The following is a 22,197-nucleotide window of genomic DNA, read 5'->3' on the forward strand; positions in this document are numbered from 1 at the left end:
GTCCAGGTTCAACCCAAATCTCCTAACCTATAATGGATTAGAGGCAATGAAAATTCAGAATCAAAAAAAAAAAAAAAAAAAAGAAGTAATAATGCTTTAAGCAACATCTGCACATTAGTGTTATGCTCAGTTTTTATGAGTTTTTTATATATAAATTATTTTTAGCTGCAATGTAAGCCATGTTGCATTCCATTTTTCAGTGTTTCCTGAAAAATTTATTTGCTGGAACACTGCAAAATAATTATGAGGCATCAACTGCATTTTAAATTAGTAGAAAGACTGGAAAGCATGCAGTGTAAGTTGTTTAGAACAGAATCTTGTGAACACAAGACAACTTACTCTGCGTCATCAGACACAGCAGTTCTGGGGCCGAATCTACAAGACCAAATATAAAATTAGAGTGTTGATAAATACATTATATATTAATTGCAACTGGACCCATACGATTTGATTAACTTTCCCTTGAACATCCAATCTGTCCTGGTAAAGCAAACCAAAAGAGAACGAACCATACTGTTCAGAGATGATCTATTCAACACACAGCACTTACCTTATGAACCATCCGAAGGTCAAACTGCCCCAAAACATCATCCATCCCTCCCTGCCTAATGCCCCCATTATAAAAATGTGCTACAGTATACCTAAAGTGGTTGTAGAAAATAGTTATTGAAAATAGACAATAGATTGACATTTACATTAAAGCGTCACATATGTGATGAATGGAGACAAAACAGTTACATTCCACAGCAGTGCTCAAATCAACATTACCATAACATTTCCTTTTTTTGTTTGTTTTGGTGCAGCTGAAAAAAGGTACTGGTAATACACAAGTCAGTGTCATTCACTGGAGTGACTGTCTTGTTTAGAGTCATGCAAATGACATGTCTGTATCTGGGATTTATCATAAAAAAACATCAAATACAAAAGTCAACACTGCAACATTTTCTGATCATAAAGAAGCAAGACATGCATCTCTAGAGATGCCCAGCAGAGTCCAGCTGAACCTCTGCTACTCATAAGCAATTTCTGTATGCACATAAATATTGCAATCAAATATTTGCTTTCATTAGTTGTAGAAAAGAAAACATTACACAAATACTCTTTTTGTTTCTTAGAAATGTGTACAGACATACAGTATTTTAGTCTGGACTAAAAACACACCAGGCAATGCAAAATCTGAATTCTGAAGTGCACACACAGTAGAAAAGCAAAGGGTGTACAAGCTGCGTGATTCACACCATACAGAGCTCACGTTTGCAGATGCTCATCCTTGGATGACAATGTTTCAGTTCTGTTTTCCTCAGGAACCACCTGAAGCTTAGATGTTTGATCAAGGTGGACTTCATTAAGGCTATAATCACCCACTTGGGCAGTGCACACAGTATCCTCTTGTCCTGCAGGAGGGAGACTGCATCTTTCCTGCCCTTGCTGCTGCTCTTGCTGAGGTAGAATTACAGGTTTTCCAGAGCTAGTAATGCAGACTTGTGGAGATTTTTCAGGCCTGAGTGAGCCAAAGGCAGCAGTGCAAAGAAACATATTAAGTAACATTTGAAAAATCACATATACTAATGAAAAGTGTGACTGCAAATTAACAAAAAAATTCTACAAACCCACAGCTTATAGGTGCACAAAACAATTATAATAGAGTAAAACGCTTGTATTACCATTCTTCTATGCCAGTAACATAAAATTCCCAAAGATTCAAGTTTTAAGTACATATTTTAACTAAGCTATTCAACTGAAGATCTTCTCAAGACCAAGCCACTCCTGGCTAAGCTGTACATTACTTTTCCATTTATGTGCACACAGGTGCATGTGTATCCTTCCTCTCTCATGTACTTTGAAGAAGCTGATGAGTGACAACTTTCCAGTCTCACTTGCACATGGCTCAAACAGCCAACCCATGGCTCTGTTCAAAGGCTTATGCCTCCATCTTCCCCACACTGTGCTGCTCATCTAAACAAAGACATCAAACCTTACCAGGAGGGATCTAGTTCCAGAGCCACCTTATCCTGTCTGGGAGTCATCAGCTAAGCTACAAACATCTCATCTACCATACCCACCACCTCTGTTTCTAGCTGGAAATATTTTTATTGATTAGCTCATATTTAAGTAGAAACCTCTACAAGCGTAACAGAGTCTTGCTATATAGATACCTATTTCCACATGCTGTTAGAATTTTGCATCCACTACATCTTTGGTCTGAGTCTTTACAAGGCTCTACCAAAAAGGCCAGAAAATCTACATTGCCTATTAGAGCAGAATGAGTTAGCATAGATTCAAGGATAAGTATGGAAGAAACATCTGCTGGGTCAACAGTAACTCTTCCTGATCAAGAGATCTTGACAAACAGTCCACAGGACCCACTGCAAGGGAAAGAGGGGAGCAGACTTTCTTACCTCACAGCTTTCTTTTCAAGTTCTCTAGCTGTGCCCTGTTTATTTTGCTGTTTTGAAAATGGCATGGGAAGGAACTGCTTAACACTTGGCCCCGGCTGTTTCAGAAAAGCTCCAGTTCTTCTGGCCAGCATGTCATCTCTTTGCGGGTCTGGAAACTTCACTTTGTTTTCTGTTCCACCACTCTGCTGATGAGGGATTTCAGGCTGTTCTTGGCTCTCTTCTTGCATTACAGTACTGCTCAGAGAGACAAGTGACACTGTTCCATGATAATGTTCACTTGTACTGCCCAAAGGCAAGTGGCTGCTGAGGCAACATGGGGTACTGCTACTCAAAACACAGCTGCAGGGTGATGGACAACTAGGCATCTTTAACTACAGTGCAAGGAGTGAGAGCAAGAGGAAACTACACTGAATGCCACACTTATGTAGGTGTTATGTTAGAAGGTGGAGACTGCATAAAAATATATGCAAGGAATTATTCACTTAAAAGTTGGCATAAAACTCTGGAGAAAGCACCATGGATTGCAAAAGAAATACCCCCAAAAGATGAAAGACTGTTTTCATGCTGAACAGCAATTAACAATTGAAGTATTTAAATATTATGAAAGAAAGCAGACCGTTTTATGTTCATAGGATACATTCTTGTAAGTAATTTCATAAAACAGAACACATGCCATGATGAATGAGTAAAGCACATCTTTAAAGGCTGAACGGAGAATGGAATAACATTGCTGACTGATCCAAGCTCACACCACACACAAACCAGGCATGAAGCTCAGAGGGATCTGCTTCTGTTCTCTGACCTCTCTGCTTCCCGTGGAGTCTTCAAATCCTTCTCCTGAGCTACTGACAGGGGAGGACAACGTATTGGAACAGTGCTAGTCGTGCGCCTCTGAAAGGTCCCCATCCTTCTAACCAACATATCGTCTCTCTCAACGTCTGGTAAATGCCCACTGCTTTCTTCTTCAGTGCTTTCTTGCTGTTTGTTCAAGCTGCACAGGGCTTGTTTCTCAGAGATGACATCAACAGTAGGGACAGCTGATGGCATGCTCCTGCAACGTTCATCTGTATCTGACTGCGCTACCTCACTAGTGAGGAGGTCATGAAGAGCGCGAGGTAGACAGAGCATTCTCAAGTCAAATGAAACATAAGGGGGGGGAGTCCTTCAACTCAACTTGCAAATGCTTTATAAGCACACAAATTTCTCTGAATAAATTGCTTGCTAAATGCATTCATTAAAAAAATCTTAAAAAAACTAAGCAATTAAAGAAAAGCCAAAAAAAGTAAGCTCTGTTAATATGTTAACATGAGCTGTCATTCTCTCCAGATAAATGCCAGAAACACAGAGCACCAATACACCTTGGTTTCACAGCACTACATCTTCAAAAAGAAACTAAATCCATTAGGACCGAGGAAAGCATTTTCTGAACAGCAGTGAGGCCAGAAAGCTGAGCAGCAAATACCTAATGCACTGAAAGCAAGCAGAGAAAAGCTGCTGGAAATCAAGAGGCAGAAAGCTTTCAAGATAGCTTCTGAGATACCAGCAATTTCACCACTAGCCAGAGCTGTCGAGGTGAGCGCTTGGAAGGCATATGCACAGCACTGTTTTGCATAACTCTAAACATGTTATGATGCTGGGAAAGCATCAGATGCCTTCTGAACAGGGCTGTGCGTGCAAGCAGCTCCTAGGCATGTGCCACTCCCATGCAGCCCAGCCTCCTGCAGGAACAGGTCCAGATTCCAGCTCAGCAGTGCATCCTAAGCCACACCAAATACCTGGGCTCATTCTGTGGCTTAGATACTGCATCACTGTGCTCAGCAAACTGGAGACTGCCAGCAATGGTTGGAAGAGAACTTTCAACATCCGAGCAAACCTCCACTCTGTCTTTCCTGCTTTCCTCTTCTGCTTCACACCTTCGCGAAGCTCTGCCGATGCTGAGCTTGTCCCACTTCTGCTGATCAATCTCAGTTACTGGCCCAAAATGCACAAACTTCTGCTTGAGACTACCAGCCTTTCTGTTTGCTCTGGCTTTGCGGACAGCAAAATCATCCTGGACTGCTGCTTCCGCTGTGACTTCAGCTGCTGGTGGAGTGTCACTGGGACATTTGCAATCTTCTTCACTAGTCAGAATGAGGAATAAGAGAATTCATCCCAAATAAGACCCCAGACTAAAGCAAATTAAATGCTCCTAAGCTTTTAAAGGGGTTCTACTTTAAAATTCAAGGACATGGATAAAAAAGGGCGTGGCACACTGTGATCTGACAGATAAAGTCCATGGACCTGTTGGGAAAACTCCATGGCCCATTCAAAAACTGGGACTTTATCCTGATAAAGCTATAGTTCCCTCATCAGCCCACGCAGACCTGAGACTGCAGCAGCAGTGCACCCCACCTGTCACACCGGGGTGCCAGTGGCACGAGAGCACCACAAAGGGCAATTCACCCATCCTGAGAAGGGAGCAGTGAATCTTGATTTGAAGAACAATTTAATAATTCACTTCATATGTAATGGAGAGATTACTAATATCTTTGAGATGAGAGAATGATTGATTTTTGGTGGTTTGTATTAGAGCTAGAATTACACAGTACTCACATTGTTAGCAGAATGCCTGAACAGATGGCTACCTTTAATTGGAAAATGGCATGCGCCTAAACAGGAAGCCCAGGAGTTGTTACCCTTTCCTACTGGAGTCACAAATCACCTGCATATATTATGGTCTATCTCCGCAGGGAAATAGCTTAGAATAACCACTTTATACCAGCTCACTTTGTGGAGACTTAGCTTGCAATATAAGCATGTTGATGCCATGTGACGGCCCCTGCAGCCCCTGCTGTAGTGACAAATAGCATTGGCATATTTACTCAGCACAGTAAGATGCCATGCAGATACATTAGCTCTGGTCTCAAATGCAGTATGGACATATTAATACAAAGAGATGCTGATCAGTTTGAGGCCACTCACTACAAGAAAGACATTGAGGCCCTGGAGCATGTCCAGAGAAGGGCAACAAAGCTGGTGAAGGGTCTGGAGCACAAGTATTATGAGAAGCGGCTTAGGGAACTGGGATTGTTCAGTCTGGAGAAGAGGAGGCTCTCTACAACTGCCTGAAAGGAGGCTGTGGTGATGAGGAGGTGAGCCTCTTCTCCCTGGTAACAACAATAAGATGAGAGGGAATGGCCAAGTTGTACCAAGGGAAGTTCAGGCTACACATTAGGAAACATTTCTTCTCAGAAAAAGTGGTGAGGCATTGGAACAGGCAGCCCAGGGAGGTGAAGTCACCATCCCTGGAGTCACTTAAAGAAAGGGTAGATGTGGCACCTAGGAACATGGTTTAGTGGGCAATATTGATGGTAGGTAGACGGTTGGACTAGATGATCTTAGAGGTCTTTTACAACCTTAATGATTCTGTGATTCTCAGTTAGTTCTCCCAAGGTACAATGCCCCAAATTCTGCTGCTATTAGCAGCACCGTCAGACTACTGAGATAGCAGTGCCATGTGAACCTTTGTGCTGTTCAGCTTAAAGCAGCTTCAGAGCAGCCTGATCCACAAGACAAAAGGAGAACTTTGCTGAGATGATGTTAAGAGAATCCAGTGTAGGAACTACTGCATTTTTCTAAGTAATGGACACATTTCTGTTTCATGAGAGATAGAGCTCCTATGCAGATTTTTGGATGCCTCATGAAAATTTTAATAGGTGAAGACTGGTTGTCATCAAGGCGTTCTTCAAGGTTAAAAACACAAACACACACAAACAGACTATGACAAAATGAACATGCTTCCTGCAGTGCCAAACCTGTCCACAGGAGGAAACAATACCTGGACTCTCCTGACAGTTTCAACCTTTTCCAGGTCTCCAGATCTGCTTTTGTTATAGAGGCATTCACAAAAATCGTATCTTCTTGTAGCTGAGGAAGGACACACTGAGATTTTCGTTTAGCCAAATCATCTCTCTCAGCATCAACTACTTTCACCTCTTCTTCCTCTTCTGATTTATTCTTCTCAGTCTGCTGAAGTGGGTTCTCTTTGCGTGTCATTGTTTGTCTTGCTGATGCAACGTGCACCTGGCTTCCTCTAATTAAACACATGTTCCATTTCAGCAAGAAGACATTTTGAGGGAGCAATGATAAGTCAGTGTCAATAGAAGAGGTTCAGAGCACAAGAAGAAAAAATTGAATTTATAAGCAGATTATTTTTACATTTAGTTTAGGAAGTAAACGCAAGAAGTTTCAACATCCAGTGACTCCATCTACACCACTCTGCTCATCTACCACGGAGATCACTTGATTGCATGACTTCTGTTCCTAGCTCAAGCAACAGAAATCTTGGAGTTATTACTGTATTAAGCATTTCTGTAATAAGCCTTCTCTTAAATAGTTACAAATATGTCATTTGCATATTATTAGCAAAGTGAATTCAAGTTTTGCCTGCAAACATACTAGAGAATTTCTTTGATCTTAGAATCATGTCAATAGCATTAGAATATTAAAATCTGGTTATGGGTTCTTCAGACGCCCTGCCAAACCACTCATTACAAAATGTTAATATAATCAAACCAGCAACAAAAAGACAGGTTTTGCATAATTGTAAAAGAGCTACTAAATATTACAAGAATTTTTTGAATGTAACAGTTATTACAATCAAGGTCCCCTGCAATATGTATATAGTGGTTTTTATCTAGGATCATTTCTCTTTGCGCAAATAAATCAAGATACTTGTTTCCTGAAAAAGATGGCTGCCTTGCAGATACTTATATACAGCAACTTAATATAGGTTTGAATCACTGAGCAGAAGAAAATAAAGATTTTCTAGGCTGAAACCTTTAAGCCATGCTCCATTTACAAAAGCAATATCATAAAAGAAACACTAGGTTTATATGTGACAGTTCAGTGCAGTACAGCAGGTGCAGGTATTCCGTGCATTAAGACTTATCTGAGGCCATGATTTACACGGGGTATTAAAAAAATAGCATTAGATGAAAAAATTGCATTCAAAAGCATGATTCTAAAATGTTCAGCGAAAGACGGAACCAGCACACAAAGCGTATCTTCTAATTGACACTACTCACACTCATGAGCTGCCTCAGCTTAGGGAATGAAAATGTTATTTTTCACTCAGCCAGTATGAGCTCCTGGTCTTGATACTCTGATAGAAAGTTACAGTAGGTAAGCTGTATCTTTTTTCTGCTCATTTTTTGATAAAGCATTTGCATCACTTTACCCTGAAGTTTTTTGTAGACAAGACAACTTTAGCCCTACACAGCGACATGCATTGTGAAATTAAGCATTATAATAGAAAGACTATGAATGCACACCTTGCAGGTTCCTGCTTTTCCACCTTCAATGGCTTTTTATTGTCTTCCAGTTTACTTTTGTCTTTCTGTGTATAGGGTCCAATTATAAAGGAGTTAAATGGAACTACGTGTTTGGGCTGATTCATCCTGGCTCTCCGGGTGGCAAAGTCATCCTTTTCTAAATCAGGAACTTTGCTTGCAGCTTCATCTTCTGAGCCAGAATCCTTCCCTTGATAACGTGTCATGAAGGGGTTTTCCTTGCGAAGGATGATGTCTGGGGTGCTTCCACTGTCTTCACATGTTTGCTTTTTACTGACACAGACCAAAATTAAAGAAAGCTCCTGGTGCACCAGGGGAGGAGAGGGGAGTGGCAACACGCATCACCAGGTCATAACACAAGCACAGTTAATCAAATGCGCTTCAGGCTGCTGTTAGATTTGGCAAAGACTTGTTATAAATAAAGTGAATGATACACAGGTAAAAAATCTACAAGGACTTCACACAGAAAATCAGCCACGTTGGAGCTTTACTTTTTTAGCTATGACTAGAAGAAACAGTAAGAACTAGCTTACCATACAAGATGCATTGAATGCAGTACTATGAATGGCATGATTAAACTTCTCAAACATCTCAAAGAAAAAAAAAGATTTGATGCAAATACCTGATCCCTGGCCAACACTGCTGAACCCTGAAATACCAGCTTTTGGGACTTAGGCTCTGCTTCATTTCATTTTTTTTATTATAATTTTTTTAAGATCTGAGTAATCACTGAGGCTGCATGCCATAATATTCCTAACTGCTTTTTCTTCTCACACACATCCACACTTTCTTCTTTCTCTAACCAACCTCCCTTTTCCCCCATATAAGCCCTCAGCACCAATGCTGACATGCAATAGGGTGTACAGTGTGCTGGAGATCCCATTATTCTGGAGCACAGGGCCATCTGCCTTGCTCAGAAATTACACTACCATCTTGTTGCTACTGAAGATTACAACAACAAAGACGCTTGACAGCTGGTGCCCAGAAAGATTAAGCTTATTGTAACTTGTAGCAGTCAATATTCTTAAGCAAACTGAAGAGACAGATGGCAAGAGCTAGGTGACTCTCCTGTCTGAAACCTACATTGTATTCACTGATATTTTTGGAAGTTCAAGTATCAAGAATTAGAATATTCCATGCAGCAATTTTGTAGGCTGCAAATATCCCAACTCTTCCTCTTTCTTACAATACATCTTGCTGTACCAAAGAACAAAAAGGTATCAACTAAGATTAAACAAACTGACACTACAAAAGCAAATCTAAACAGCTTAAGGTTGCTGCAATTCTCTACTATTTTAGAAGAACAGTAGTGTTATAATTAGCTATATTTCTAAACATTTTAAAGCCCTGTAAGCCCACTGAACACACCACTTGTTTCATGACTTCAGCTGTCCTCTCAAAACACTGCTAAATACAGTTGCAGAAGGAAGGTACTGAAAAGCCATAAAGCAACTCTGACAGGTCAGCCTGGCTCCAGCATCAGAAACAGAGCAATATAGAACTGCCTTGTTGTGCTGCAATGCACAGGATCACGTTAGTGATGCTCTTAAACTAGCCAAAGTTAACTTCTTCCATAGATCTCTGTGAAGGATCTTGATTTCATGTAAGGCAAGACACAACATGAGCAGATGGTGTAGCAAAGGGAACAGTGTCCTTCTCCCTCTGTGTGCACCTCTGTTCACAACAGCTTCAAACAGCTGGAACAGATGGGTCTGGATTGCTGGATGTTTCACGGTGCTCCACATTTCCAACCCTTCATCAGCAATTACTTGTCCAATCCCTTGGCTTCCACTCACAGGAATATCTAAATAATAATTAAAAAAAAAATGCCTTTCCATTCATGGTTGCCTAAGAAATCTGTTTCTCCCATTATAAGCTGCAGAGAAAATATAGTGACCTAAGGTAGATGAACTGTTCTTCTGAAAGTTTTAGGCAGAAAAGAGAACAAGTACTAGATATATGCACTGGGACTCGTTCTGCCAAGTAAGCCATAGAATATGATTAAATTGATGAATCTTTCATCAGACTTTCCTAGTCGTACTACTACCCTTTCTTTTTAAAACTAACAATTTGGAAACAATTTCCAGAACTCTAGACATGAAAGACATGCATAAAATCACATAATACTCCATTAAATCATGTTTATATTTACTTCTTAAACAAAGATCTGTAAGATGAATGTTTATTTGTCTAGGTAGGTTTGGGGCATTTCTTTATGCTTTTATTTTCTAAGAGTTGTGTGTATTAGTTCTAAGAGTTATGTGTAATCAAGTGATTCTTTAGTAAAAACAAATGGATTTTTCCAGTCTCACGCCCATCAATGCTATAGAGCATCAACCATGCAATTTCTGGGTGTTTTTAGCAACAAAGAAATTGGGACTTAAAAAATTCAAAAACTAACAACTGTGAGTCACTGTAATGAGTAACTGAACAACCTACAGCTTTTCCCATGTAACTAGACTTCCACAATAGTTTCTAGGTTAAGAATATTTTCCATTCATTTACATTTTGTTTTTACTGGAGTTGGAGATAAGCTGTGACATTTTTGGGTCTCCTGAATCAGCATGTGACAGTTCCAGAAGTACCTTTTAGGGTCAATTTGCCATAAAGATAGCAAGGAGTGTAGCTGTGAAACTTGCGGTGGGTCAGAATTCACTACAGATTTGCCAACTGCTCTTGCACACCCAGCCCCAGCCCTTACAGAAACAACATGTGGTCCACGCTGATACAGCAGGTGCTACCTTCCAGAGTGCCAGACCCTGGATTTTTGTGCTCCATGGAACAGAGTCCTATCCAGGCTTGTGGATCCTTCTACTGCATTTCAGAACAATGAGAGGCTTTTGCATGCTCATGCTCCATCAAGATAAGAGTCCACATCCCTTTTGCAAAGAATGTGCCAAGAATTCTTGATTTGCTCACATTTCTCTCCTTCCCTCCCCTTCTCCATCATCTATAAATTCTTCTCCTCTTTTTAGGGAGTCTCTATGAATCTGATCTGTATCTTTCAGATACAGTAGTGTAAATAAGAGACAGATGCATGCAACAACCAAGCATGGAGGATCACATGGCAACAAAACATTGTGCTATAAAGAGATGATATACTCCTTTGGGAAGAGTGAATGCTTTTTCGCATGCATTTGTCAGTGGAGTCCTTTCCTACAACGTGCTACAGAAATGGAGACAAGAACTTAGATTCTAAGCAAACAATGTATTTGCATACAAGTTAAAGTTCTTCCTGTGCCGAATCCAGAAACATACCCACTGAGTTTCAGCTTAAGGAACAATTAGATGCCTTGCAGAACACAAAGTCACAGCCAGTGTCATCTAGAGGTCAAAAAGTTCAGAGGAAAATGCCTGTAAATAACTCAGATGAAGTGGAAAACAACGGAGAACCTTAAGTAAAAAAAGAGAAGCTGACACTGTACAAAGACAATGGAAGAGCAAAAGGAAAAGATCACAGTACAGAACTGAGAGAGATGGAGAACTATTCAGTGCCATTAGTGCACAGAAATTTGAATTTGATGCCAAGAAGAGAGAAATTGAGAGGTTCAAAGAACAGGGAATAAGAATGAGACATTAATATAGCTGATCAAATGCTCTGCTGTATCCTCAAGTATCACCACTCAATTCTTCCCCTCATCTGTTAGTCTTCCACTTTCACATTCATACCCACGTTCCTTACAGACCTCTGTCCCCAGTACGCTTTCTACAGCCTCCAGGAGCAGGCTACTGCTTCACTACAGTGAAGCCTGGGCTTCCAAGCTCTGCTCTTGACTCTCAGCTTGGGCGGAAAACCAGCAGCTCCTCCTTCCCTGAGCTGCCAAATTCCAGGAGTTCCCTTTCCTGAGTACAAGGAGAGAGCATGGCTTGTACCTGCTCCTTCCTCTTTCAGCCCTGTCAGGAGAGTGGATTGTCCAAGGAAAGAGAAGATCCAATTTGATGCCAAAGAGACCCAAACATTTGCACACATGTGCTTCTTACCTGGAGAAGAAGAAAGTAGATCAAATGCAGGGTTCAAAAAGGGGCTCTCAAATAATATGGTGCATATCCTCCTGATGGAAATAGTACTATTTGTTGTGTGCAGCCCTGCTAAACACAAGCTAATAATACAGATCACCTTGAGTACCACAGACTTGGACTTAGAAGATGATAATGCTTGATTCCTGCCGGTTTATGGATTCCTGATCAACTGGCACACTAACTGAGCCTGAGGGACTAACTTATAATTGACAGTTACTCCTTATTAGTATTTGGCTTTTTAAGTAGTAGCCTGCAGCCACAAGCAAATACTGGCTCTTGAGTTTCTGAGTGACCTAAGAAGAGGACTGTGTGACATTTGCATATGGCTGCAGATAAGCTTAATTGTATCTACTAACAAGATGTACAACCTAAGAGCTGTACATTCAACTACTGCTACACTCCAAAGCCCAGATTCTAGACCAGCATCTGCTAAAGTACTCACTGTCAGGGTTTCACCCCATGCTTCACCAAATTTGCATCTCAGGAAATTGCCTCAATCAGAATAGGAATGTGATGAAGATTTTCCTCAACAATTCAAAATAAAATGTTTTATATGAGAGGACACTTGGATACTCTCCCTTTCGCTAAGTCATTTTGATCATTTATAAGAGCATAGTCTTTGGACACATTAAAACTCTGCTTATGCCGGCCATCCCCATGAGGATTTGACATCAGATCATGAAAAGGCATGGGCAGTGAGCCTAGCCATCATTCAGCCATCCAGTTAAAGAACAGGAAATAACCAAATTGAACTACATCCAAAAATAAATAATGCAGGTAATAAGTGAATAACTACTGATACTCTATGCCAAAGCCAGTCAAATCATGATTGCTGAACTATGTCTCCATGCTTCAACTAGCACATGTATTCACAAGCACTGTTCTTTTACAGTTCCTGCCTTTAAAAATAAATGCATCATTTATTAACACAGCTAAAAATATTAACCACATTAAAAGTGTGAGTCACTAAACTAAAACATTGCATTGCCAGCAAGTACGTCTCTGAAACTTCTGCCCGAGGAAAGCATTTTTAATATATATTTACATGTTGGGTTTTTTTATTAAATGCAAGAAAGCATTAAGTGGAAAGTGACAAGTAGTTTGTGTAGCAGTTTCCTTGGAGTTTGTTTACATTATGCTGTAACATAATACAACCACTCTACACAAACACAGTTAGCATCATACAACTCTCCAATGCACGACTGCCACATCACAAGCTTTTCTATAACAAGACCTTCAGTAAAAGGCTAGCCATTGTGAGTTCTTAGCAGACTGGATTTTTGTTAGGAGAAGTGAAACTGCAATGGATTGAGGAAGCCCACACTACAGCCAATCCTAAAAATGTGAAGCGTGCACAAATTCCCACACTGTTGGGCTAACCTGCCATAGCGCTGGGCAGCTGACATGACCTTAATGCCAGCTTGTTCAAGTCTTCTTAACTTTCTGATCTCTGCTTCATCTTTTCCCTTGAGTGATGATGTTTCTTTTACACTACATGAAAGAGATCGGTCTATGGAATTTCCTTCATTTTGATTCAAATCTGCTTGAATTTTAACAGGGCTTTCCTCAGGAGCCACGAAGCCCATTTTCTCCTTTTCCCACAGTCCTGATGTTTCACTCTGTTCTTCTTCTATGGTTTCAGGTTTGCTATTGAATTATACATACAAGGTAGTTTAATGCATGTTGTGCCTGGTACATAGATATTTATTTATTATAAGGAAGTTAGGTTTTTATCAAGATGTCAAACAATAGTCTGATGAATGAAGCAGGAAGATGATAATGCTCTTTACTGGAATTTGCTCTGAGGCCTAATCAACAGTGAAATATCAGTTGACAAAAACAGCATGCAGAAGTATATAGTCACAGTTACATTAACCATACCACTGTTTAGGATACAACATACAAATAAATCAGTTAAAAAAAAAACAGCACGAACATTACCTATTTTGATTAAGTACATCAAATATTACTTATCAGTATCATTTGGTAGTGAGCAACTGTCTTGAGAACTGAAACAGGTTATCCCCAATATTTTTGTCCAGCCTTGGGTTTGAGACCAGAGCCATGGTATTCACAGTAACCAATATCTTGTCAAACACAAGACATATAGTACATTGTATAGTAAAATAATGACACTGAGACAATGGTTTTTCACTCCTTGCTTTTCTACCACCTTCACTAATTGCTACAATTTATCAGTACCATCTCAGCAAGAGGTTTATTACAGTGGAAGGCACTTCACATATTTTGTGAAAAGAAGGCAAATTAGCTAAGTGTTAAAGCATCGTCACCAAGGAAGGGAGAAGTTGAAGAGGCCAGTCTTACCTGAAAGGTCTGTCTCCCAGTGGTGAAGTTGCAGTGCTCCAGCTCTTTCGATACTCTTCTCGTTCAGCTTTCTTTTTCCGAAGTGGAGCAGGTACATAGAAAGTCTGATTACTCTTGTTTGGGAGGTACTGGTTAAAAGGCACAGCTGATTTAGGTTCACCGTGTGAGGTCCGCCTCGCCAACATATCATCTTTTTTCACATCTGGCATCTTTCTGTGTGGCAGGTCAGTTTCTGAGTCACTTCCTCTCCCTAGTGAGGAAGGAGAAAATAATCCTTCTTCTTTTCCATCCTGATTTTTTTTAAATTATAAATCAGAGAAGATGTCACCAAAAAAATGACAGCATGTGAGCACCAGGAAATGAAATCATTTTTACCTGTATTTGTATTTTAAAATCAGCTAGTGAAGATAGTAGCTGCAGTACCTACATAGATAGTAGATAGTTTTTCCAAGCCACAGGTCATCATGCAGGATATTCTAACTCTGGGTCAGATTGAGCCAGATTTGTTACTCACACAGGACAGGAGCTTACCTGACTTATGTCCAGCTGACTCCTGGTAGTATGTATGGGTACATTTGACCTGGTTCACTCTCTTGAACCTAGACTTACACTTCCATATCCCAAGCTTGAACAAAAAAAGGGATGCACACCCTGCATCATCAGAATAGCAGGGATCTGTGGATGTTTCTGCATACACGTATTAACTGCACTTTAAACGAACACAGCATCATCCTAGATCAAAATTTTAGAATAAGCATCAGACCAGAAGACTCAGGCTGTCTGTCTCCAGTCTCACCAGCTGCCTGGTTAGTCAGTCCAGTGCAAAACACACAAAGAGATTTCATCCTCAGACATAAAATGAAAACCTGCAGAGTTCGTGGGTTAGAGCAGTATTGCAAAGACTGAATAATACTTGTTGGCAAAGAAAACAGGTGAGAGAAAAATAAAGAGCTGCAGAGAATAAGATGGGAGATTAACAGAGCTGAGAGATTATTTTTGTACAAATGAACTAAGCTTCCTGATATTCACAACCCACTTAAAAATTGTACTCACAAAGGTTAGGACAGACTTTTCCGGCTTGAAAGTACAGTTGCAAATAAAACTCCCAAACGGTAGGGCAAACACGTTGAAGAGCATTTCCAGCTGAACTGCCCTCACAGCCATTTTGGAAGACACTTCATAGACATTCACTAGATTCCCTGCACCATCACACCTTTTAAAGTAATTAACAGAGAAGCCATACAAATAGCTCGCTCCCAGGAGTGTAACATCATCACAGTCCCTCATTCGTTGAGCGAAGCGAGTGAAACACACAGCCAATTCTCCCACCAGCATTCAAACCCTCTCCCAGCTATGGAGCGCTGGCTCTCTCTGGCGCTTGGCCCCTTGGCAACACCCACATATGCAATAGCTGTTCTGCCTCCCTGAGGAGAGAAGGAAGCCACCCAGACTGTGTTCTCTTGCTAATTCACTATGCTAATAAATTACTAGCTAATTCACTGAGCTACCTCATGAAAAACTGAAAACAATGAAGTCATAAAAATCACAAGTAGCTTGCATATAATTCAAAGTAGGGTGAAGGAAAAGAGGTCTAAATATGGTAGGAATGTTATTTACAAAGAGCTTTTGCAGCAGATTGCATGATTCAGTGTTTGCATGGAGAGAGATGAAGAGGGAAAGGGAACAGTAAAACAAGACAAGACACAATGGAAATCAACTAGAAAGACAAAATTCACAATGTACTTTTTGCCAGAAAGGTTTTGCTTGGACAATTTTGGTTAAGAGCGTGTGACAGCTATCACTGTGACTGGGAACCTCTGCCTATGTCTAAACAGAAATCAGAGACAGCCATAAAATCACAAACGTCTGAGGACAGCAGAGGTTTGAAGAGCTGTAATACCATTAGACTGAGCAGGGCCACAGAGGAGCTCAAAGCAGGTGAAAAGATCCCTTCACATTATTTGCTATTCTCTTTGCTCTTCACTTTCTTCTGGTGTTTATTTTTGTATTGCATGAAAACTAGACTTGAAGAGGTGGACAGAAATGCTGGAATAGATAACCACAGTAGCAGATGAATTAAGAGAGATTCCTCTCCCTCATTAGCTGTGTGCCTACGAGCATATCCAAGCTTGGTACTTCAAAGAAAAACAGCTTATTTAATTATTCATCTTTTACTCATAAAATTATTTTCAGCTGAGATTTGAAAAAAAAATAAATCACTTTAAGCCAGAACACTCAATGGAAGACGCAGCTGTGCTTTACATTTATAACATTAATTTTGTTATTCTGCATTTCCAAGCAGAAGAAGCAGCCAGTTTCCACAGCCCATAACAAGCAGTTATATACTACAGACTTGCACACAGCAGTGTGTCAAGGGACCTACATGAGTTCATAAAAGGCGTCGTGCACAACTGCCAGCCAAGCAAAGGATTTATACGCTCCTGAATACATCAGTGACTCTGGGGCAGGTCAGAACTCCAGTTCTACTGATTTTAACACGCTATTCTGGGGCCACGTAGGACACCACAGCAGTACCTGAACAGAGATGCTGATCACAGATGGCATCAGTGAAGGTGGTATTACTTAATGCTTCTAGCTTAACTCATCTTTGCTTTACAATCACTTACATGATCTCCATCCATTTTTTTTTCTAGGAGTACAAGGACTCATAATTTCATTTTACTGTCATATTATTAGGTTAATAAAGATCCTATCTGTGAAAAGCAAAGCGAGCAGTATCTTTTCCTCCCTCCAGCTTTGTATATATAGTATTTCTATCAACAAACACATGCAGCTGAGTGAAACACTGGCCTGTTGGGGCTGCAGGAAGAGGTTAGACAGAAAAGAGGTCAGCCAAGCTACACCTCAGCTGCAACTCTTGGAAGAGACAGCTGTGAAGTCATGGCAGCAGCAAGTAGGGAAAATGGGATGCATTAGAAAGGGTCTTCAGAATAAGCCATACATGTGCACACTATATCTGCATGCACCCCCAGTCTGGAGATGGTTAAAGATGAATTTTTTAAGAACAAACTTTGTATGCTTGCATCTTATTTTGTGATTGTTATGGATTCAAGAATGTGACAAGACTGTATGTCTTCGCTATGGCAAACAAGCAACCAAAAAACCTTACAAAAATCTGCTAACACAGCAGAAGTTCATGGGAAGCAGCTTCAGGAGGGGTGCAACAGGCTGCCCAGCAGCTCGCAGCAGGCAGGGAGAAGCCAGGAGGAAGAAACACTTCTCAATTAGGCTCCTGCTTGCCAACAACACACTTTTGCCTCATTTGGGAAAGCAGAAAAATGGTTTCCAACATGGAGACTGCATTCAGTTCAGTGTCTGAGGGGTCATGAAGCTTCTTCAAGCCATCAGTCCCAGTGGCTGGATCTGGATGGCTGACCAGCAACAGTCGCGTAACACATGCCACTCAGAACAGCTGAGCAGCAGAGTGTAGCCCTACTTTCCCCCACAGCTCCTTTACAATCCATCTGTGATACTGGCTCTCCCTGCCAGCTTTTCAGTTTTAAGGAGTTCCCCATCACCTCAGGAAATTTCTCAGGCATCCGGTTGTGATTAGCACCAGTTTCCTTCACACTGCCAAAAGCAGTATGAACATCTGGTTCCTACCAAAAAATCTTTCTGACCTTCCTTTTTTATTAAATTAATAACATTACTAAGGAGAAGTGATTCATGCATGGAATATAACTTCATCTGATGATGAAGTTCAACTTATTCATTCATTCATCGTGAATGCAACCAAGCAGATGGAGTCTGAATCAAGCATCCTTTGTTCTGACCTAGAATCCTGCTCAAAGCAGGTAACCTCAGTGCATACTCTACACCTGCCCCTAGCAAGCCCTTCCTCACACAGCGTGATGTATTTGCAAGCTTCAGGAAGCCTCTGGGAACAAGACAAGAAAGATGGAGAAGCAGCACACCACCTGCAAGCCAGGAGCTGGACACAAAGGGGTACAGAAACAGCCACAGCTCTGATGGTGGGAGCTGTTCAGTTGCCCAATTTTCTGAATACCATGAAAGCTCACATGGCACTTGGTGGCATGTTTTATATCAGACTTCAAAACTCTGACAAGTATCAGACATTTCCAAGATATTTCTAGGTCATTTATCTGTCTAGGGTTTATTTAGGCAACGTTTTATTCGCATCAGTATTTCCCCTTTTCCTGCACTTTTATTTCTTGGTCCAGCCTAGCTTAAAAGTTAAAATGAGTCTGCATAACATCCTCTTACACCATAACCCAGAAAATCACTATCCCAATAATAAAATTACACTGCAATGATGTAACTCATTTTCCAGCGCTATGCTATCCGAACTGAGACAGACTTCAAGTTAGCTGTTGGCAAAGTCATCTGAACCTCGGGGAGCACAAATCAGCATTCACAGAGAAGCTCTCCCGCAGGATTAGCGTGATTCAGAGGCTGTGCCCAGCTTCTGAAAGGCACGTTTGCTCCAGAGACAACGCACGCCTCGTGGCGACAAGTACTCACCATCACTGCTTCCCCTGAGCACTACATCTGGGGACGGTGTCTGCTGCGAGCGGGAGCCAAAGGAGTCCAGACTGTCAAAGGAATCATCTCTGCCGTGGCGCGGGGGGGAGAGGGAATCACTGCGCTCCGAGTCCCAGCAGTCTATGTAGCCGCTGTCACGAATGCTGCGCTTTGGGCTCTCAATATCCTCTGTTTCCTACATGAAGTACAGCAGGTACCTCTTCAGAAAGAAGCCACTGACATACCAATGAGATTCATTACACATCAGATAACGCAATGTCTTCCAAAGTACTAAAAACCTCTTCCCCTGAAAAAGATTTCCTTGCTTTCTGCCCCTTTTCCCCTTCAAAACAAAAGTGCAAGCTTGCAATAAACCCAATTTTATGCTGATTAAGAGCAAAGTATGCTTATTAGATTAGATCTATAAGCTGTGCAAAATTTGCAACAACCAAGTTAATAAAGTGATCAAAACCAAGAGAAACCTGAAACTTGACTTGTCGTTCATAGTCCATGGCAGCAACAAAAGCACTACAATTCTAACATCATGCCTGCATCAGGTTTAAGTCTGCTGCTCTGCAAAGGATTCCCCCTCCCCTTGCCTATCTATTGTATCTGGCTGGGACACCAGCAGACAGCATTTGTTGTTGCTGCTTCAGCTCAGCAAAATAATGAAGCAGTGTGCTCCAGCCTCCCTCTACCTTGAAGAGAAATTCCTGTTATGAAAGAGGGATGTCTTTCTGAAGCAATCAGCAATGAAAAATATGCAAAATGCTTTTCCTGATGCCTCAGAAGAATTCAGTTGTGCTCTTTACTCTTTGCCAGCTCCTGGCTCTGGGGGATATGAAAGCGCTTGTAGCTGACCCACATGTTCAGAGCAGTGAGAACAATGGTTGTCTTTGACAGCCCTGTGATTATAAATTCTTTCCAGTGCAAGCAGCACATACTAAAACACTGAAACTCCAGCAGAGGGAAAAGGTCAATAGAAGCCATCCTCACCCCTGTATTATAATAAATCCCCTGTTTTAGAGAGTGTCTTAACATTAATTACAATAGCACAGGCAGAGAAAAACAAAAATAACTACTTTTATTCAAAGATAAACCTGTTTTTTTCTCCCTCGACAGTAAGTAAAGTCAAAAATGTGGGTGCCATTATCAGACTGACATTTTGTGACCCAAAGAGGCTGGAATGTGCTTTTTTTGTTGTTTCTCTTTTTCCTTCCAGAAGCACTTGAATATTAATTCCTAATTAAGAAGCACCCCCCTGGTCACCACTTGCTGGAGCACAAAAGCTACGTTCAGTTCAGCTCCCGCCGGCCCTGACTGCCCAGGCATTACCCGTCGCTGGCATAACCAATGACGAGATCAGCCCCAAACATCCCCATGTGCTCTGGAACCTCCGTGACAAAGCACATTTGGTGGAGAAGAGACTACAGGAGGAGAGCACTGCAGGAACGCACAAACAGGAGGCTTGAGGTGAGCAGGAAAGAGCAGACTCACCGTCCTGCAGACTTCTCAAGAAGAAGGCTCAATTAATGCCAGTCACTATTAGGCTGCCAAAATATAATGTTAAGGACAGCAGCAAAGGTTCCCTAAGACCAAGCTAAACTGTGATAACGTCAGTGAGTAACCTCACTGCTAACGAAATTAAAATATGTTCTAAAAACAAAACATCTAACTAAGTGGTAATTGAACCCTACGTAATTTCCTTCCCCACTCCTGCCTAACACATGGGTTAAAATACTGCCAGAAATGCCAGACAACGAAGATTTGTCTCCTAGAAATCTGCATGGGTTACACAGACCCAAGAACAAAACTAGAAATCCTATCAAACCCTGTTTGTGACATGATCCAAAATCCTTTTAAAATCCAAATTCCCTAAATCCCCTCGCTTTTCATACCAATCAGCTATTCTCAGTCCTCAGGCACACTTCCATTTTCCTGAACCACTGCTTCTGAGTGACACAGAAATGCTCAGCAGCTACAGGACTTAAACTCAGGCAAAAAAGACCCGTCCTGTGCTTACTATCTTCCAGAGTTTGAAAACAGTCCAATTGTGAACTAATGAGTTCTGCAGGCCTTTCTTTCAAAAGCCTGTTTATGTTAATTCCGCATGCAGCTCACTAGGAATTAGGAGGCAGGCACCACGATGGTATCCTAGACTTCTGCAAACACGTCCTTTATGCCTTCCCCTTGGCAAACATCCCTCCCAGCCAAATGCTGTCTCACAAATGGGTTCTTGTCCTGCCCCGAACGAACGTCATCTCCCAAATGTTATCAATGGGAAAAAGAAAGTGGTTATCTGCAGGATTGATAGCTCACAACAGCTCATTGCTTTTCACGTTATCAAATTAAAAACAGTATGTCACCATACTATGGTAATGATATACTATACCATTTTGTGGTAGTAAAGAATGGTGGTCGAATAGAAGATGCATTTCTGCAGGAAATTCCACCCCCTGAATATAATCAGAAGCTATGAATGTTTTGTTATTGGGAATTTCCAGTTTAAAAGTAACAAAGAACGCATATCCAAATAGTTAATGAAATTAGAAACAGAGAAGCATGAATAAAATTAGAAATGAATAGTCCCTTCAGGATGGGAAATAGAAAAAGATGAATCCAAGACAACTTACATCTAAGCTGTCTTTTGATTTCCTTATTAAAAAAAGGAGAGCAGAGGGGATTTATAGTGGAAGAACCAAACCAGACAGAATTTATGGTAGATTTAATTATTAAATTCTGTGCAAAAATTGCCCGTAGAGAATGTGATAAAGTGTCTTTTCAGCACTCAAGCTCAGTTATAAAGAACATCAGAGCATTACACAGCATGATTAACATGTTCAATTTTACAACCAAATCCTCTTCAAATTTAGAAAGAGAAAAGGCCACGACACCTGATATGGAGTATCGCAGGGGAACAGGAGCAGAACTCAAAGTGAGTTGCCAGTGACCCTCATTACCAGCACCACCTGAACAGACTTTCCAGGACAGTGAAGTGCTCTGTTTTTACATTAAAGGAGTATATAGCTTTCAGCTTTTATGAGATCTCTGTTCTGCTCCCAGTTCCAACATCTGCAACAAATAAAGTCCCAGTCTCTTGCTTTGTCTTCAACCTGCAGGCTCTGCCCTGCCTGCCAGGCACTCTGCTGCGAGCTCTGCTGAGATCCCTACCTCTGGGGTCCTGCACCTTTGTCCCACCAAATGCCCCCACAGGATGATTCATTAGATGGGTAAATAGGATACGGAGAAAAAGGAGCCTTATGTTGTCAGATTAAATATTAAAAGATAAACTGTAACACCATGCTGCACTAACACTATCAACCTGCACTTTCTTCTGACATAGCTTCAATGTTTACCTTTGTTTTGTCTTCCAGATTACGAACTTTGGAGTGAGTACTGCTCCTTCCTGCACTGAGTTGAAAACAACTCAAGTATCAGGTCAGTTTCTCTTGTGCTTAGTCTCAGTCGTATCGCTCCTGTATTGCAAAGCCCTCAGTGATTAGTGAAGGCCCTTTCAAATGAAGACCAAAATAAACTTCTACAGAGGAGAAAATTCTCTTTTTCTTCACATTTTCACTTGCTCTGGTCTCACAAACAGTGATGTTATCAATCTAACTGAG

At 41.0% G+C, this 22,197-nt stretch overlaps 1 protein-coding gene across 7 annotated transcripts in view; it reads right to left on the reverse strand.

Annotated features, from left to right (window-relative positions):
• Nucleotides 1-22,197, reverse strand: part of LIMCH1 (LIM and calponin homology domains 1) — a 166,680-nt gene that overhangs the window by 39,309 nt on the left and 105,174 nt on the right. For 5 of the 7 annotated variants that reach the window (XM_021393727.1, XM_021393730.1, XM_021393726.1 and 2 more), the window contains exons 7-11: nucleotides 18,578-18,773; nucleotides 14,075-14,324; nucleotides 2,400-2,633; nucleotides 1,253-1,501; nucleotides 340-375 (exon numbers count right to left, since the gene is read on the reverse strand). In XM_021393727.1, the coding sequence (XP_021249402.1) occupies nucleotides 340-375; nucleotides 1,253-1,501; nucleotides 2,400-2,633; nucleotides 14,075-14,324; nucleotides 18,578-18,773 (965 nt within the window). Of the gene's footprint in view, nucleotides 1-339; nucleotides 376-1,252; nucleotides 1,502-2,399; nucleotides 2,634-3,201; nucleotides 3,487-4,174; nucleotides 4,520-6,216; nucleotides 6,472-7,711; nucleotides 8,003-13,129; nucleotides 13,397-14,074; nucleotides 14,325-18,577; nucleotides 18,774-22,197 lie in introns of all 7 variants that reach the window. The other 2 variants (XM_021393732.1, XM_021393733.1) reach the window with 2 other exon arrangements.

Source organism: Numida meleagris, chromosome 4 (genome assembly GCF_002078875.1).
Source record: "Numida meleagris isolate 19003 breed g44 Domestic line chromosome 4, NumMel1.0, whole genome shotgun sequence".
Taxonomy (NCBI): domain Eukaryota; kingdom Metazoa; phylum Chordata; class Aves; order Galliformes; family Numididae; genus Numida; species Numida meleagris.